Source organism: Helianthus annuus, chromosome 7, assembly GCF_002127325.2.
Source record: "Helianthus annuus cultivar XRQ/B chromosome 7, HanXRQr2.0-SUNRISE, whole genome shotgun sequence".
Classification (NCBI taxonomy): domain Eukaryota; kingdom Viridiplantae; phylum Streptophyta; class Magnoliopsida; order Asterales; family Asteraceae; genus Helianthus; species Helianthus annuus.
This window is the reverse complement of record NC_035439.2, coordinates 146,702,982-146,720,146: the sequence shown is the minus strand read 5'-3', so window position 1 is coordinate 146,720,146 and position 17,165 is coordinate 146,702,982. Positions and strand designations below refer to the sequence as shown.

General features: G+C 40.8%; 1 protein-coding gene and 1 pseudogene across 1 annotated transcript; one reads left to right on the top strand and one right to left on the bottom strand.

The window, feature by feature from the left end:
• The first annotated feature begins 2,064 nt into the window (after positions 1 to 2,064).
• Positions 2,065 to 3,390, top strand: LOC110867191 (receptor-like protein EIX2). Its single transcript, XM_022116321.1, has one exon. The coding sequence runs from the start codon at positions 2,065 to 2,067 to the stop codon at positions 3,388 to 3,390; it is 1,326 nt and encodes a 441-aa protein (XP_021972013.1).
• LOC110869151 lies at positions 3,042 to 5,661 on the bottom strand (annotated as a pseudogene).
• Between the last annotated feature and the right edge of the window lie 11,504 nt (positions 5,662 to 17,165).

Below are 17,165 nucleotides of genomic sequence, written 5' to 3'. Positions count from 1 at the left end.
ACTTTGGAGGCCTGTTCAAACTGCCGGTTTCACTTTCACTTAGTAGAAGACTTTGAATACTCGGAGTTTGATTTGAAACAAACGCCCATTGACCAGCTTGAGTGGCATTTGTTTGTGAGGATGTAGATACCGGAGATTCGGCCCATGATGGAGATTGACTGGTATTCATGTATTTTCCACTGTCTGGAGCCGGACTTCCCCACCAACTCGGATTCATGATAGATAAGTAAAATAAATGCTAAGTAAGAATGATCCGAAAGATACACAGCCGAAGGATCCTGGTCGAAGGATCTGAAATCACAGAAAGTTGTTAACAATAAACAGATTACAATCGAAAGATATAATCTTGTTCGAAGGATCAACAGTACTCGAAGGATTACTGTTGACTCTCGAACAATGATCTCGAAAGACTCAAGAACACGAAGGATTCCCTTTTGAAAGATCCTTATCTTTCGTGTTAAATCCCTATCTTTCGATCAACAGATCTCGAAAGATTCACCAATACGAAGGATCCTAATCTTTCGGACACTAGTCTTTCGAGAAGATTCCTTTCTCGAAGGATATGACTCAGACTTCGAAGGATGGGTCGAAGGATAACAATCTTTCGAGCCTTCCTTGATCGACAGATGTCGAAGGATAGTCTTTCGATGTCGAAGGATATCTTTCGATGTCGAAGGATATCTTTCGAATGAGCACTGACACACTGACACAGATATGATGGGTTGGTGAAAAGGTGATTGGTTGGTAAGTCAACTTTCGGCAAAAGGGTATGGCAGGCTGACAACAATCCTACCAACCAAGATTTGCAATAAACTATGCCAAAAATGGAAAACCTTATCCAAGAACCAGTCACCGGAAGTTTAACCGGAGCTTTCGCCGGAAAACACAAAGTTACTCAAAAACAAGTTTTCAAGTTACCCAACCCCACTTTAAACACTCCCGGTTAGTTTAGACACGTTTTTACTCAAAGAAAATACAAGAAACCAAGTAAAAACAGGTGCAAAAACCAAGTGTTTCAACACACCAAAACTTGTAAAAACCCGGTTTTAAACAAGGTAAAGAGCGAGGCTCTGATACCACTTGTAGGTCCCTGTTTCGCGGAGGATAACGAACCTAAACCTTGTTATACAAACCTACTAGCGAGTGCGGAATCCAAGCTAGCAAGCAAACCGAGTTAGTAGCAAGTAGAGAAGCAAACACACAAGTTCACCGATTAACACAACTTGTATTAATGCAATGAGGGTTCGGTTACAAGCTCAATGTTTACAGAAGTGTTCTATAAACTCTCTAAGGTGTGTGTGTGAGTTTTGGACAGAATGCTCTCAAAGAATACTCTCTCTTTCTGTCTGTGTCTGTCTACCGAAACTCAACACATGCATGGGTATATATACCCAGCTCAGCAGGTCTGGATCGAAGGATCTGATAGATGGTCCGAAGGATCATCTATCGATCATAGTTCACACGAAAGATCAGCATGGACCTCGAAGGATCATCCTTCGAGGTCTAATGGTCGAACCATGGTCGAACCATATCTTTCGATCACCTCGAAGGATCAGGTGTATCCTTCGAGGCTATCCTTCGATCAGAACATCTTTCAAATGTTGTCCAAGTCAAACCTGAGGATGGTTGACTTGGTCAACTTACAACACAAATCAGGACATCGTTTATATCAGACCGAATACAGACAAAGTACAGACACAAGTGCACCAACACTCCAACCTCCAGATCCTTGAGTTGGGTAACAATAATCTGGTCGGCAAGATCCCAGATGGGATTGGTTCACTGTCCATGCTAACCACACTCGACCTTCGTAACAACTCTTTCACGGGAAACATTCCGGCCACCCTAACGAATTGCTCCAACCTCCAGATCCTTGAGTTGGATAACAATAATCTGGTCGGCAAGATCCCAGATGCGATTGGTTCATTGTCCATGCTAAGCATCCTCGGCCTTCCTGGCAACATTCCACAAGGTGGAATTCCACCTGAAATCGGGCGCCTCTTTAGATTACAAGAACTATATCTTTTTAACAACTCTTTGACGGGGAACATTCCGGCCACCATAATGAATTGCTCCAACCTCCAGATCCTTGAGTTGGGTAGCAATAATCTGGTCGGCAATATATTGTCCATCCCTCCTACAGTTCATTGGCTCAACTTACGTGATAATAATTTTGGGGGGAAATTACCTTCTCCCACAAACAGTTCGTCTTTAATATCTCTTGACCTATCAAATAACTATTTTGTGGGATCATTACATAATTTGGTTTGTTCCGATGGTGTGAAGAAGACCAAATATTTGAGTTTGGGATATAATCAGTTATCGGGTATTATTCCAGAGTGTTGGGAGAAGTGGTCGAGCTTGGTACTCTTATGGTTAAGTGGTAATTATTTGTCAGGTGAGATTCCAAGAACATTGGGGTCTATACCTTTGTTGCAATTTTTAGCCATAAGTCGGAACAAGATTTCAGGAGGATTACCTTCTTCCCTATTGAATTTGTCATACTTAAAGGTCCTTGACCTTGGAAGAAATAATCTTGCGGGAATCATTCCACCATGGATTGGAATAAAACTCACTATGTTGAAAATTCTCAATCTTAGATCCAACAATTTTTACGGAAATGCTCCTGACCAGCTATGTTATCTTTCACAAGTTCAAGTCTTGGATCTTGCTGATAATAACCTCTCAGGAAATATTCCTAGATGCTTCAACAACTTTAGTGTGCTTTCGGGCAAAGAAACTAATTTAGAGGTTCAATTATTATTCTATCTTGACGATCACTCCTTTCTTGTTGGTGATGAATTGGTGATGAAGGGAAAAGAAGCCACTTATAGATCTTTTCTAGGGCTAGTCATGCTTTTGGACCTTTCGAGCAACAAGTTTTCAGGGCAGATCCCTAGTGAGCTTACGACCCTCCACAAGTTAAAATCATTGAATTTATCAAGAAATCAATTGACAGGAGAGATCCCGAATAAGATAGGAGACATGAAATCACTTGAATCTTTGGATTTATCGGTAAACAATCTTTCTGGGGAACTTCCTATGAGTTTGTCAGGGTTGAATTTCTTGAGTAGCTTTAACGTGTCCTACAACAATTTGACAGGAAGAATTCCAACAGGTACACAAATTCAAAGCTTTAATGAGTCCGGTTTCATTGGAAACAAACTTTGTGGAGCTCCACTAACTAATGATTGTGTACACGGTGACAAACTTGACACAACTAGCGACCAAAAAGAAGACGGTGGATCACACAAAGTAGATTGGGGGTTGATCATTAGCATAGCTCTTGGATTTATTATTGGGTTTTGGGGCATTGTGGTTTCATTAATGCTCAACAGATCATGGAGAATCACATATTTCCGTCTCTTGTTGAAATTGATCAAGGTATAAGGTTTATGATGTTATGCACAAGTATTATTGTGATATGTTTTCTAGGTGACCATAAAAAAAGCGGCTCCTGGGTTACTTGGTGTAGTTTCCCTGCAGTCTGCTTTTCATAAAGCTTACGTTTTTTGTTGTGTTTCTGTCCGGTTCTCGTGATGTTGTTTTGTTATGTCTTTCTTTGTGATTGTTAAACCAGCTTCCCGCTGGTCCTTTTTCTAATAACAATATATCATCGTTCCAAAAAAAAATATGTACACTTTATAAATTTTCATACTCAATGTTCAAGATAGGACCATATAACATATAGATAAATGAAACAAATGTACATAAAACAATCCTAAAAAAATCAGGTTGCATCCAAAATTCTCACTCAAATGGTTAGGTTGTTGATTTCCACTCCATGATTGCCGAAAGAAGCGTGTAATTAGGCGTTAAGCTTCTACTTGTCAACGGTAAATTAGTCATCGGGGAGCTATCACTCTCTTCAAGCCATTGCTCTATCGCCCTACGATCGTACGTATAGCCATCAGCAGCAACACATGGATCAACCATAACATCCTGGATCAAAACATCATTATATTATGAAAAACTAGTGTCGTTCGATAAAAACTGAAAGAAAGAATGTCACAACCTTACCTTGCGTATTGGGCATATGAAGTGGTTAGGAGGGGTGGGTCGCGTCATGGATGTGGATCTTTGAGCTGCATCTGCGACTACTTTTAGTCGTTCCAATACAGGAAGAACCTTGTTTTTCAAATCTGGTCTATCCTTTCTTCGAAGCTCAGCACAGCTCAACCCCAAATATGCTAACTCTTTCGCTTCATCAATCGGCCATTCGCCTGCATCTTGATCCAACACACTGGCTAACTCATCGTTTTCAAGAGCTGTTTCCACCACATGAGTAACTGCAATTGCTGGTCTTGCGGTCAGAAGCTGCAAAATTACCATACCAAGAGCGTATACATCGGATCAGTATAACAAAGGGTTCCCGCTGGACTCGTGTCTTTGTAAATGGTGGATGTGGAAGAGAAGTCTGATTGAAGCATTGTTGAGAGACCAACGTCCCCTATTTTGCTCACGAGATTTTTATCAAGCAGTATATTTGCTGGTTTTAGGTCACGATGAACGATGGATTTCGGTTTGCATTATGAAGGAAGTTTAGAGCTGATGCTACTTCCCACACGATACGGAACCGGTCAAACCACGGGATCGGTGGTGTGTCGTTTTTGTGAAATAATCGCTCGTCCAAACTCCCGTTTTCCATGTACTCGTAGACCAAACAGCCATGATCCACACACACACCGATTAGTTGGAAATGTTCTTCAGAGGAAACCAATTCTCCGTCTACACATATTTTAGACACAACAGTCAAACAGGTTGAAAGCCGCCCAAAGTCTATGTTTAACGCATACAACCTCCATAAATCACTGTTATTTAAAGCTTTAGGTTATCGCATAAAATTGTTTCTTGATCATGCTTAACAAACGAATAGTTTATAAATCTTTATTAAAAAAAGAACAAAAAACTTTCTGACAGTAAAGGCAGCTTGAACATACTAAAATGACATAAACCGAACCCGTGTTGGCCCGATACCTGACCCGGTCAACCCGCCAATTTTCCAAATACACTAAACACTATCCTCTACACGGATCAATGACATTATGGTGGGGGGGGGGGGGGGGGGAACCCGCATCAACCCCTTCACCACCAAATCAACAGTCGACACCTCATCTCCCCAAAGGTGTAGCCGCCGGAACTCACTCTCCCACAATCTGTTCTGAACCGTGACACAACCTTATCCGACCCGATTGTTTTGCCACTGTAATGAATCTATTAATTAATCTCTTATTTGGTTAAAAAAATAACACACAGTAAGTTCTTGGTTCATAAAAATATTGTGTATAAAAAATAGTTGATTAATATTATCCAAACCAACGCATATGGAATTTTGTATGTTCCAAATGGAAGTTGGCTGTTTTATCCAAACCGACCCGTATGGAATTATGTATTCAAATTGACCCGTGAGGAATTTTGTAGATTCTAAATAGAATTTTGAATGGAATTTTGTAGTTTATAAATGGAATTTTGTATCCAAATTGACCCGTATGCAATTTTGTATCATCTATATACCGCTCAAAGAACATATCAATCGTATCCTTAAAAGGTACCAGATCAAGCAACAACGTCGTAATGTATCATCTTTATACCGCTCAATGAACATACCGGTAAGCTAAGCATTTTATCGAGCACCTGGTTGACACGCGGAGTAAACGACATTACATCAAACCCTACATAACATCCTTAAGCCCATAAAATTGCTTGCATATATCCTCGTGAATGTTAAACATGATAAACGTGAGTTGCGGTTGCGAAGATGAGAAATTGCAGGCAATAGAGGTTAGAGTGGATTAGATCCAACAATAATACGTCCTGACCCGTTCCTTAATTACGTCGGCCCATCCTGACCCCATTGGCCTATTGGGTGTAGGGATGGCAATCGAACCCGAACCCGATGGGTAAACCCGAAACCCGACACATCTGGGACGGGTTTGGGGTCGGTTAATCGGGTTTGGGACAGGTTTTTATTTTTTCACGGGTTTGGGATTTGGTGATATACCCGTTTACCCGACCCAATTACCCGATAAAGTAAACCCGTTTACCCGATTTTATACCCGATATAATTTCTTTTATATTTTTAAATATGTAAATTATAATACATCCTTTTTTTCTATACACATAGCTATTTTATCCCGTATACATTATAGTTATATGAAATACTTCTTTAGTGATAATACTAAATGTAACTAATTAGTAGTTACCCGATGGATTTTAGGTCGGGTATACCCAACGGGTAAACTTTTTAAAATTAATGGGTTACCCGAAACCCGCGGGTATACCCGATACCCGATGGGTATTTACCCGCTAGAAACCCGACGGGTTTTGTTACGGGTTTGGGACAAGCATATCTAATCGGGTTTGGGGTTGGGATTACCTAAACCCGTCCCAAACCCGACCCATTGCCATCCCTAATTGGGTGTTTTTTAATAATTCAAAAGTTACCCATTCTGACCTCTTAACTATAAAACATAATTTAAATTAACCCACTACTTTGTTTTTAGCACCCAAATCAGCCCAAATTTACACATTTGGGTCAATATTGCCAAGTCTACTCCTCATCATCTTGAAGCATACAATTAAAACACTCAAAATTCGCATGCATCAAAGATCTAAGAGAAGAAAATAGCTAATTAAAACCCTCACAACAAACAAAAACCAGTTCATAATCATGAACATACCTTGTGGGAGACTGTCTCGCAGATTCTATCGATATCGATGGATGTATAATGAGGAGTTATTAGTAATGGGGTGTTTGACCTAATAAAACGTGGAGACATTATGAAAGTTTTTTTTTTTTTCTAACAGTTAGGCCGGCCAGGGGTGGACCTAGGTGATGGGTGGATGGGCGGGCTCAACCCTTGAAAAAAATTAGTGTATTTTATAGGCAAACATCCCGATCACACCCCTTAAAAGTTTGGTTAAACCACTCGTTCGCACATCCAGACAAGCGTAAACGACATTACATCAAACCCTACATAACATCCTTAAGCCCGTAAAATTGCTGGCATATATCCTCGTAAATGTTAAACATGATAAACGTGAGTTGCGATTGCGAAGATGAGAAATTGCAGGCGATAGAGGTTAGAGTGGATTAGATCCAACAATTATACATCCTGACCCGTTCCTTAATTGAGTTGGCCCATCCTGACCCATTGACCCGTTCCTTAATTGCATTCATAAGCGTGTACAAGAGCAAATAGACTTTTAAGGGATCGTGATAATGCTCACAATCATATATTAAATGATTATTTTTTAAGAAACTGGTATATCCGCTCATAATCATATAGTAAATGATTATTTTTTTTAAGAAACTGGTATATCCCCCTGGTATACAGTTTTTCTAGAGCTGGTTATGCTATCGAACCTTTCGAGCAACAATTTTTCTAGTCAAATTCCCAATGAGCTTATGGCCCTTCGGGAGTTGATATCACTAAATTTATCAAGAAATCAGTTGACAGGGAATATTCCAGATAAGATAGGAGACATGAAAGCACTTGAATCTTTTGATTTATCGCTAAACAAGCTTTCTGGGGAACTTCCCATGAGCTTGTCAAAGTTGAACTTCATTAGTATCTTCAATGTGTCTTACAACAATTTTAAAGGAAGAGTTCCAACAAGTACTCAAATTCAAAGCTTAGACGAGTCCAACTTCTTTGGTAACAAACTTTGTCTTCCATTGATGTAGTTGTGTTAGTTTGATTTCCACTTCATAATTGTGAAGAGAAGTGTGTAATTAGGCGTTAAGCTCCTACTCGTCAATGGTAAAATTGGTCATCGGGTAACTATCACACTCTGCAAACCATTGCTCTATCGCCCTGCGATAAATCGTGTAGCCATCAGTAGCAAGACAAGGATCAACCATAACATCCTGTGTCAAAATATCAATTATATATTATCTACAAACTGGTTCTGTTTGATAAAACCGAAAGAAAAAATGTGACACTCTTACCTTGAGTATCGGGCATATTATCCTCTTCTTTGTAGATAATAACATGATGACATCCATCTTCATTTGCTTGCAAAGCCTTCTATTTGGTTGATACAGTTCCAATGACAGTGGCACCAAGCATATTTGCCCCAACTTTTCGCTCAGTAGTGGAGAATATGTAGTTTTCATATAGAAATTTTTGGGTATATACGTTCTCGACCTCCCGGTTTTATAGAAATTTTTTGGTATATACGTTTTCGATCCCCCGGTCGGAAATCTCAAGTTTCGCCACTGCTGACACATACTAAAATGACATAAACCGAACCCGTGTTGGCCCGATACCTGACCCGGTCAACCTGCCAAGTTTCCAAATACACTTAACACCATCCCCTACAGGGATCAATGGCCAGGATATCATTAGAATTATCATTTATCTCTCTAAAAAATGTATTGTATTTTAACTATCATTTGCAAGACACATTAACCTGTGAAGGTCATTATCGTTTTTTAAGCGAAAGTGCATATTACCTTGAACCAAATTTGGATTAGGAATTGAGCAGTTAACCCTTTAACCATGACCGAAGCAACTACCAAAGGATTGATAAGAGGAAGAAACAACCTGCTCCTCTGTATAGGTTCCCATGGCACTCACAAAATGATGATAAACAACATCCCCAATTTTCAAATCACACACCCATGTCCCAATGGCTGTCACCACACCTACTGCCTCTGTCCCTGCAAATCATACTTTATGTATCAACTTCATATATCTTTTGGAGAATGTTCAAATTCTTACAGGTCAGTTTTAAAGAGTAATGTGAAATCGTATCACGTGTTCATAAACATCCCAAACCACCAAACTGCCGAAACCGAAGAAAGTCAACCGGTTTGAAGTATGTACGGTCCGGTTCAAAGTATAGTTCTAACAAATTGCTAGTTTACGGTTCGGTTTATCGTTTGAAAGTTGAAACCGGTTGTCTAAGCTGAACAGACCATTTTTTGCATTTATTATTTATATTTTTTATTTTAGAAATATAAAGTTATCATACTCATCAACAATCTTATCATTTGTTTAAAGAATTTAATACAAAATTCTGCTTTTTTTAAAAAGTAATTTTTTTCAGAAATCCGAATAGCAAAACCGTGAAAACCGCCCGGTTCACCTAAACTGTATGTATTCAGAGACACCAGTTTTGAGACATGGTTATATTTCATCTAAATTTCTAGTCAGAAACAAGAAATTTGTTAAAATTCGTTGAAAAGGACACCGCCTGAAAAAGGGTATATAGATAAAGGACAAAACTTGTAATTTTTCCTTATTTTTACCATCTCAAAAACTAAAATATAAAATAAATAAGATACGTAACAATACTCCACCCTTAACCTACTTTTTGCCCTCAAAAAGTAAGCTCTTCAATTCAATCCTTAACCATTGTCATCTTGTTCAGTTTCCTCATCGCCTTCCACATTAATCACAAAAAGTTGTTTCTTTTTGCACTTGTGTCGTGGAACGAACTTTTCAGTGCACCAAAAGCATTCTCCTTTTGACCTTTTTAACTTGAGTTCCTCACCTGACAAGCGCTTCGCGTTAATAGTTGCTGGTTTATAAGCTGGTGGCCAGGGACTCCTGTTGGATCTGGAAGCAACAGAAGTTTTGCAGCATTCACCGGAGGTGTAATCTTCTCAGATTCATTCCCATTCTTGACAATTCGTCTAGTTCTTATTGTTAATATCTTGGATTCTTGCTAAGCCATACGCCTTATGCAAAGTTTATGGCTTGAACATCTTTACGGGTCCTTTGATTTCAGGTTTCAGCCCTTTTAAATACAAGCTGACAGCATAAGCTTCGCAAATACTCACCTTTTTCAGTAACCTATCGAAGGAACTATTATACTCTTTCAATGAACCTATCTGGGTAAGCGATGCGATTTCTTCCATTGCGTCTTCAAACATGGCATTGGAAAAACGGGAAGTAATGGCCTGAACATAATCTTCCCATGGAAATTCAGCCACAGTAACACCCCTTGTTTTCATAAACGATTGATGCCACTCGATCGCATCTCCCTCGAGATGTATGGCCGCGTGCCTGAGTTTCAGATTGTTGGGGGTCTCATCGATGTTGAAGAAGTTCTCACAACGGTAGGTCCACCCTTCAACATTCTCACCGTTGAACCGAGGGAACTCGACTTTCCCGATCCGCATCGGCCGGTTGCCGAAACGTTCATCCCCTTCAATCTTCTTTCCGGAACCAGAAGTGTCGATTGTTATGGTCTTGTTCTCGTTCGGCGCCTTTAGAATCTGTTCTTGTTGGCTCATCATAGTCGCTAATGTTGCTTGAAGTTCGGATATGGCCTTGTCATGATCCTCGATTGCTTTGTCGACCTCTTGAAGATCTGATATTAAAATACTGAATGATGAAAGATGTGAGAAATTAGTCGACGGAGATCTATAAACGATGTCGAAGAAGATCTTGGGTATGCGTTGAAGATCAAAAAGAAAAGAAAAGTAAATAAAGTTCCTGAAGAGGATTCGAACCTGAGCATGTTTGAGCAGAAAAACATTGTGGTTATTTTTTGTGATAGTGTATATATTTTGGCCTCTCAAGTCAAAAGTTTCTCTTGTGATAGTCTATTTTGGCCAGTCAAAAGTTTCTTTTCTGATAGTCTATTCGGCAAATATGTGTTAATTCATGTTTTGAATATTTCTAAGTTATTTCACTAACACAATATAATTGCAACTTTTGTAGACTACGAGGTGTGTGGCGTGGGTTGGGGCAGCGGAATGCATTTAACGCTGGCTAGACCACACCCGACTAGCGTTGGCCATGGCGTTGCCCTGCTGGCGTAGGGATTGAGTCTAGCATTTCTTGTTGTTAAACCAAACATTTCGTACTCATTTTTACCATCTATAAATTCAAAAACCATTATCAAACTCCCAAAAAAATATATAAAATGGATTCTTCAAGTTCAAGCGATTCGTATGATAAATTTGTTTTGTCCGACGACAGGACAAAATTATTATTATAAGCAGTGTCGATGGTAGAACATGTTTTGACACTTCCTAGGTTCGACTCTAATGAAGATGAAGGTGACTGATTTTTTTTTGGTGATGTAATGTATTTTTTAATGTAGTTATTTAACATAATACTAAGTCTATAATTAATAAAAAAAAAAGAAATTTAGGTGTTATATGGCACCCCCAACGCCACCTAGCCACGCCCCTTCCACACCCCACTTTTTTGGATATGGCTTGATGGAGTCCACACCTAACATGTGTCGAGCAATACCCCCAACTCAAGCCCCTTCACATCCCATAGTCTCATATCAGTTGGTTGGTTGCATGATTACTTTTTAAAGGACGAATCTATACTATATAATAAAAGAAACCATTTATAGGACACTTGTCATCATATTAGGCCATGTCTTATGGATAATTATTATTTTAGTTTAATCTCTTTTAATTAATTATAAATAACCCTGCTAATAAATATTACTTAGTTTAATATCTTATAGATAAGAGTAAACTGCAATTTTACCCCATGAGGTTAGGGGTCATTGGCATGTCTACCCCCCCTAAGGAAATAATTGCAATTTTACCCCCCACTGTTTGCTGTTATGTCGCAAGTTTACCCCCTGTCGTCAGTCAACAGTTATTTGACTGTTATAGGCAGGGGTATTTTAGTAATCTTACCCTATTATTATTATTATTATTATTATTATTATTATTATTATTATTATTATTATTATTATTATTATTATTATTATTATTATTATTATTATTATTATTATTATTAGAGTTAACTGCCATTTTCGTCCCTGTGGTTTGGTCACTTTGGCCATTTCAGTCCATTTTTCAAAAATGCGCCATTTTCCTCCCCGACGTTCTGGAAAGGTGCCATTTCAGTCCAAAAATCATAACCCAGTTAAGTCAGTTAATAAACAAGGACTGATTGTGTAAATTTGTAACATAAAGGACTGATTGTGTAAATTTGTAATACCACCACCACTAGCCCTGCCACCACCACCACTCCGCTGCCACCACCACCACCACCGCCACCACCACCACCACCGCCACCACAGCCACACCGCCACCACAGCCACTGCCACCACCACCACCACCACCACCACCACCGCCGCCACCACAGCCACACCGCCACCACAGCCACTGCCACCACCACCGCCACCACAACCACACCGACGTTCTCGTTTTATACATTTTCTGGAACGTTTACGTGCAAAACGAAATGGAGGATGCAGACGATGGAAGTGGTCGATTTGCCTGAATTCGGATGAAGTTGCAGGTTCCGGTGAAGTTGCAGGTTCCGGTGATCACAGCTCGGCTCCGTTCATCACCACCATTCGAAAGCTTCCGAAACAAGATCATCTTCAACGTTCATCTCCTGCAACTTCTGTTCGAAACATAACTTCCTGAAAAACCGATTCTGATTCCGCTCACCGCAATCTCCATTCATCACTGTTGTTTCGACATAAGGCAACTGTCCGTTCATCACCGTTCATCATCGCTCAAACCTACACCATCACCATCTTCTCCGGTCATCACTCCGAACATCATTGTTTTTCACCCCTCACTCCGGTGACCACCATCGTTCCGCATAACCCAACAACCTTTATATCTCCATCGCACACCTCGCCGTCGATCACTTTCACCACCGTAGCACCATTCTCCGACCACCCTTCTCATCTCCGGCTAATCTGCAACTCCGGTCACCATTGTGGCGGTGTGGCTGTGGTGGCGGTGGTGGCGGTGGTGGCGGTGGTGGCGGTGGCGGTGGTGGTGGCAGCGGAGTGGTGGTGGTGGCAGGGCTAGTGGTGGTGGTGTTACAAATTTACACAATCAGTCCTTTATGTTACAAATTTACACAATCAGTCCTTGTTTACTAACTGACTTAACTGGGTTATGATTTTTGTACTGAAATGGCACCTTTCCAGAACGTCGGGGAGGAAAATGGCGCATTTTTGAAAAATGGACTGAAATGGCCAAAGTGACCAAACCACAGGGACGAAAATGGCAGTTAACTCTTATTATTATTATTATTATTATTATTATTATTATTATTATTATTATTATTATTATTATTATTATTATTATTATTTATAAAATCAAATTATCATCATCATCTTCAAAACCAGATCCATCATCATCATCTTCTAATTACCCAGATCCATCATCATCCACTCCCTCAACCACCATAACCACTCCTCATCACCACCTCCCACAACTCTTCCACCCTCACTCCTCCCTCTCCGGTGTATGTTTTCCGGCGAAACCCTGGGTGGACCACCAATGATGAAACATTATTCCGCTCAAGCAAACCCAAAACCTCCACTGCTTCCTTTAACTTCCCCTCATTGCACAACACATCAAACTCCTCAATCGTCCCGCCGTTTCGTCCGGTTGAGTACAATTTATAACAACCCTAACGTAAAACGACACCCTTATAAATTTTTCAACGCCCTAATATATCTTAAAATGTCTCAATATGTCTTTATATGCACCCCATATGTGAAAACCAAGCCCAAATTAGAATATAATATATAAATTAAATTAAAAACAATAAATATTAAGTTGAGGCGGGCCGCATAGACCTCACCTCAACTTAACGCGGGCCGCTTTGGGGTGTAACCGGACTCCGCTGAAACCTTTAGTTCATGCGGGCCGCGTACAACTTCGCTTAAGTCCATGCGGGCCGCGAGCGTTCTCTGCAGAGATCCAACTCTCACCACTCCTTTGGTGACCCAACCCCAACCTTCCAGAGCCGGTTCAACCCGGCCAACGTTTTTCCAGAACCCTTGGGTTTTAACCCACTTGGACCGGAAGACCACTTCTCTGGGGATAACGATATGGACGAGGATACTGACCCTATGGAGCCTGCTACGGGGACGCCCAACCACCCGATAGAGATCTCTGACGGATCATCTTTCCACGGATCGCCTTATCGCGGTCCAGACAGCTATGAGGAGAGGTTCCGAAACATCGACTGGTATTTTACCCCCTCACACCACTCGTCCCCCTACCAGCAGCAACAACAGCAGCAGCAACAACAACAGGATCCTTCTCAGGATTCTCGTTTCGTGGCAGTTACCCCGCCACCACCACCACCAGTGGAACAGCAGCCGCCTCCGGAGCCTCCGAGGCGGAGGAGGTCGAACGCACGGATGTCCGTGCAAGGGGGTGTCCGCATCAGCACACCCCAACCATCAAGTGGCAGCCATTATCCGCCACTTCAGGAGGAAGAAGAAGAACCACAATTGGGGGGTCCATCAAGCCCCATTCCAGAAATCAACTCAGTACCTGTGGCACCACCGTTGGGTTTCGATAACCCAATCCCTGCTTACGCCGGTTCAGCGGCGTATAATCCTTTTGAACAACCGGCGGATACCCACTACAACTACAACTACGCTAGTGTGGATACATATCAGGAAGCATGGGATTACAACGCTACTCACCCAGAGGGGCCTTATGGTGGCCTATGGACTACTGGCTACCTGACTTTTGGGTACCAGCATCCGCCACCTCCTCCACCGGTGTACCAGCCGCCACAGCCACAGATAATTCCTCCAGAACACCAGCAAGAAGTCCTTGAGAGACTAGACCGTTGTGAACGGGAAATTCAGACTGAGCGCAGACACAACAGAGGATTCTTCAAAGGACAATCAGATCTGATCAAGGGAAAGTCCAAAAGGAGGGACTATTGAAGATCCTTGTTATTTTTAGTTAGTTGTAATTCAGTCCCTGCGTGGACTTTTTGCTTCAGTATTCAGCTCCTGCGTGAGCATGTTTGGTTAGTTAACCCCTGCGTGGGTTTGTTCTTGAATTCGCCCCTGCGTGGGCATTTGTTTTTGTAGAAGTCCCGTTTTGGGCAAATGTTGTACTTGTTTAAGACAATTTATGGGATGGTTTAATTAAGTTTTCATTTTGATTAATTATCTGCATGAAATATGAAAATTAATGAAAATTTAAAAAGGTCTGTCATTATATTAAATTTGGTAAAATCTAAAGAGAACCAAGACCTAGCCTTTTGGTTATAAAACAAGGGCAAGATGGTAGTTCCATAATTAGGTTAAGATCCATAAATTAACATCTCAATTTAGGACTGTTCTGCGTTGATTATTAAAGAATCTTGGAGGTAAAACCTAGCCTTTGTGTTATTGCAAACCTGGCCAAGATGGTACAACCCACACAATAGATTCCAATTATTAACATCTGTTAGTATGTTAATGATTTTGGCAAACTGTGAATCAGTAAAGTCACACAGGCCATCTCTCATAAAGGGTTAATTTTAAATTCCCTTAATTATTTAACCACTTCTTTGAAGTGAAGTGCCTGTGGGCAATAATTAAATGTCCTCCGTGACTAAGGACAGTGGTAGCTTATGACTCCCTGTTATTAAATAGAAATGAATTATGATTCAACCTAACACACCTAGATACTATAAAATATTGATTATTTATTTTAACTGTCCTTGTGACTAGGCCTTATGTGCCAATAATAAAGTATCATAGGATAATAGTAAAATCCTAATGTTTTAACGAATTAACCTAAAATGGCAATTTAAAACCTTGGTTAATAAAACATAAAATACTATAAGAGCCTTTGAGTTAAAAACCTTGTCCTATCATTTACATGTAGCAATTGAAGCTACATGGCTGGATCGAAGGAAGTCAATAGCCATCCGGTAGGAAACCGTGATGATGCTAAATTCTTAGTAACGGGTGCTGAACTGAAAGCGATTGTGAATGATGCGGTTGCGAAAGCCTTGGAACGACAGTACAGTGAGTACAGTGAGACCCGTAGTAGAACCTTACCTACACCGCAGGCTAAACCAAAGAATCATTCTGAGGCTCACAACAAACCACCACCTACTCCACCCAAATCCAAGAAAGATGATGACCGACACTCCTCGAATGAAAACAGTGTTCACCCCAAGAAGATCGTGTTTGATGAAGCCCCACGTGCTATGGGTTGCACGTATAAATATTTTGTATCTTGTAAACCTCGAGAGTTTACTGGAGAAAAAGGGGCTGTAGACTGTATGACATGGCTTGACGAGATAGAGACAGTGGTAGACATCAGTGGTTGTGCTGAGAGGGATATGGTTAAGTTTGCATCCCAGTCTTTCAAGGGGGAGGCTCTAGCTTGGTGGGGAGCGTTGATCCAGGCTTCTGGAAAGGTTGCCTTGTACAATATGTCTTGGAAGCAATTTGTTGCTCTTGTCAAGGATAACTACTGCCCTCAGCATGAGGTTGAATGAATAGAATCTGAATTCCTATCTCTGGTTATGAAAAACCTAGACTGCCAGGCATACCTCACCAGTTTCAACACCTTGTCCAGAATGGTTCCTTACCTGATGCAGTGAGACTAAGAACCTTGAAGAATGCGGATTCTGACAAGAGGAAACGTGAAGATGATAATTCACGACGATCGAGCAAGAAACATAGGGGAAACCATGACAGTAAGAAGGGATCTGAGGCCAGGAGGAGCGAGCAACAGTCGGGCGATAGGCCCAAGTGCAAGGTTTGTAGGAAGCACCATTTTGGTAGGTGCAGGTTCGAACAGAAATCCCAACCCAAGATGTGTGGGATATGTAAGTCTTCTGAGCACAGAACTCTTGAGTGCAAGAAGTTGAAAGATGCAACTTGTTACAGTTGCAATGAAAAGGGGCACATCAAGACCAACTGCCCAAAGAATGTCAAGAAGACTGAAGATGGGAAGAAGACCAATGCCAGGGTCTTCCAAATGAATGTGCAGGAGGCCATCCAAAACGATAACGTCATAACTGGTACGTTTCTCATTAATGACGTTTACGCAAGAGTATTGTTTGATTCTGGAGCAGATAAATCTTTTGTGGATAGTAAATTCTGTGAGCTATTAGGATTGCCTGTTAAAGCCTTAAGTGCAAATTATGAGGTAGAGTTGGCAGATGGAACTTTAGAAACCGTCTCGACTATGTTAAATGGATGTGCTATATCCATTAGGAACCACTCTTTTCCTCTTTCCCTGCTACCCTTTAAGTTAGCCGGTTTCGATGTAGTATTGGGCATGGATTGGTTATCGCATAACCAAGCCTAGATTGTATGCAATAGGAAGCAAGTAGTAATCAAGACTCCATCCGGTGAGTCTCTCACCATCCAGGGAGATACACATCATGGACTGCCTGAGCAAGTGTCTATGCTCAAAGCATCCAAATGTTTGAAGAATGGTTGTGTTATCTATA